Source organism: Mandrillus leucophaeus, unplaced genomic scaffold, assembly GCF_000951045.1.
Source record: "Mandrillus leucophaeus isolate KB7577 unplaced genomic scaffold, Mleu.le_1.0 Scaffold52, whole genome shotgun sequence".
NCBI lineage: Eukaryota > Metazoa > Chordata > Mammalia > Primates > Cercopithecidae > Mandrillus > Mandrillus leucophaeus.
In genome coordinates, this window is record NW_012105586.1 from 1,445,182 (window position 1) to 1,447,271 (window position 2,090).

General features: G+C 42.2%; 1 protein-coding gene across 1 annotated transcript in view; it reads left to right on the forward strand.

Moving 5' to 3' along the window:
- Nucleotides 1-2,078, forward strand: part of PRAMEF10 (PRAME family member 10) — an 11,753-nt gene extending 9,675 nt beyond the window's left edge. Inside the window, exon 5 of the mRNA XM_011996632.1 lies at nucleotides 2,071-2,078. Coding sequence (XP_011852022.1) covers nucleotides 2,071-2,078 — 8 coding nt within the window. The remainder of the gene's footprint in view (nucleotides 1-2,070) is intronic.
- Nucleotides 2,079-2,090: the final 12 nt, after the last annotated feature.

The window sequence follows — 2,090 nt, forward strand, 5'->3', positions numbered from 1 at the left end:
TAAATAAATGGAACCTGAATGGAAACTTTCTGGTGTCTTCCATGATTGATCAACCTGTTTTAGACATTTATACATCAGAAGTCTCTAGAAATCTGCTTCCTGGGTTCAAGCAATTCTCCTGCCTCAGCCTCCCGAGTAACTGGGACTACAGGGACCCACCATCACGCCTGTCTAATTTTTGTATTTTTAGTAGAAAGGGGCTTTCACCATGTCGGCCAGGCTGGTCTCAAACTCCTGACGTCAGGCAAACCACCCGCCTCAGCTGCCCAAAGTGCTGGGATTCTAGACATGAGCCACTGCACCTGGCCTGATATTCTGATACAAGCATAAAATGTGTAATGTTCAAATCATGGTAATGGGGATATCCAACATCTCAAGAATTTATCATTTCTTTGTGCTAGCAATATTCCAATTCCACTGCTTTAATTTTCTAGAAATTTACTATAAACTATTGTCAACATCAGTTGCCCTATTGTGCTACTGAACCCTAGATCTTATTCCTATCTGTGTTTTTGTTCCCATTAACCATCCCCTTCTTACTCTCCATTTCCCATCACCCTTCCTAGCTTCTGATAACCGTCATTTTACTATTTATAAGTTTCATGGCTTTTAACTCCCAAATATGAGTGAGAACATGCCATGTTTGTCTTTCTGTATCTGGCTTACTTCACTTACCACGCCCTCCAGTTTCATCCATGCTGTTGCAGATGACAGGATTTCATTCATGTTTATGGCTATTGCGTATATTTACCACATTTTCTTGATCCATTCATCTGTTGGTGGACACGTATCCACTATTGTGGATAGTGCTGCAATAAATAGGGGAGTGCAGGCCAGGTGTAGTGGCTCACGCCTGTAATCTCAGAATTTTGGGAGGTTGAGGCAAGTGGATTACTTGAGGCCAGGAGTTCGAGACCAGACTGACCAACATGGTAGTGTAGATATCTCCTGGATATATTTTATATATATATATATACACACACACACACACACATATATACACACATACACACACACACACACACACACACACACATATCCAGCAGTGGGATTTATGGTTCATATGATAATCCTATTTTTATTTTTTGGAGGAAACTCCATACTGTTTTCCATACTAGCTGTACTAATTTACACAACTACCAATGGTGTACCAGGGTTCTCATTTCTCCACATCCTCCCTAGCACCCATTATTTTCTATTGGTTTTTAATTTTTAGTTTTTCAGAGACAGGGTTTTGCAATGCTGCCCAGGTTAGTTTTGAACTTCTGGCCTCAAGTGATCCTCCCACCTCAGCCTCTCAAAGTGCTGGGATTACAGAAGTGAGTCACTGCACCCGATCTACTGAGTAAATTCGAATCCTCGCAGGAGGCTGTGACTCTGGGTTACCTGGTTTGTATCAGTTGACACACATGTATTAGGACCTGGGAAAGCCTAAAAATGAACGACTACAGCAGGGTGGAAAAAGCCTGAAGAAAGTATTATCATCCCCTCAAGATCTACTTCCAGGGATGACCCAAAAGATGCAGCAATTCCCACTGCCTTCCCACGAAAGATTGACTGGTCCATTGTTATTTATTTATTTATTTATTTATTTATTTACTTATTTATTTTTCTGAGACAGGACCTCCCTCTGTCACCTGGGCTGGGTGCAGTGGTGCATCATAGTCCACTGCATCCTCAGCCTCCTGGGCTCCAGCAATCCTCCCACCTCAGCCCCCTAAGTAGCTGAGACCACAAATGCACAAAACCACAGCTGGCTAAATTTCTGTGTTTTTATAGAGATGGGGCCTCACTCTGTTGGTTAGGCTGGTCTCTAACTCCTGGCTCAAGTGATCCTCCCGCCTCGGCCTCCAAAAGTGCTGGGATTAGTCTTGAGTCACCACATTCGGCCAATTGGTTTATTATTGAATCATGTGAACAGAAGACAGATGTGTCAGTTTTTGATTCCAAGTCTAGAACGGTAATTTCCTTTGTAAAACATTCTGGTCTTATAATAGTAGCTAGGGAATATTTCCTGCTAGAACTTGAAGGGCTCAGAAAACTTTACTCATTAATGGATTTTGACCACAGCTTGGTGACCTGATTGAAAA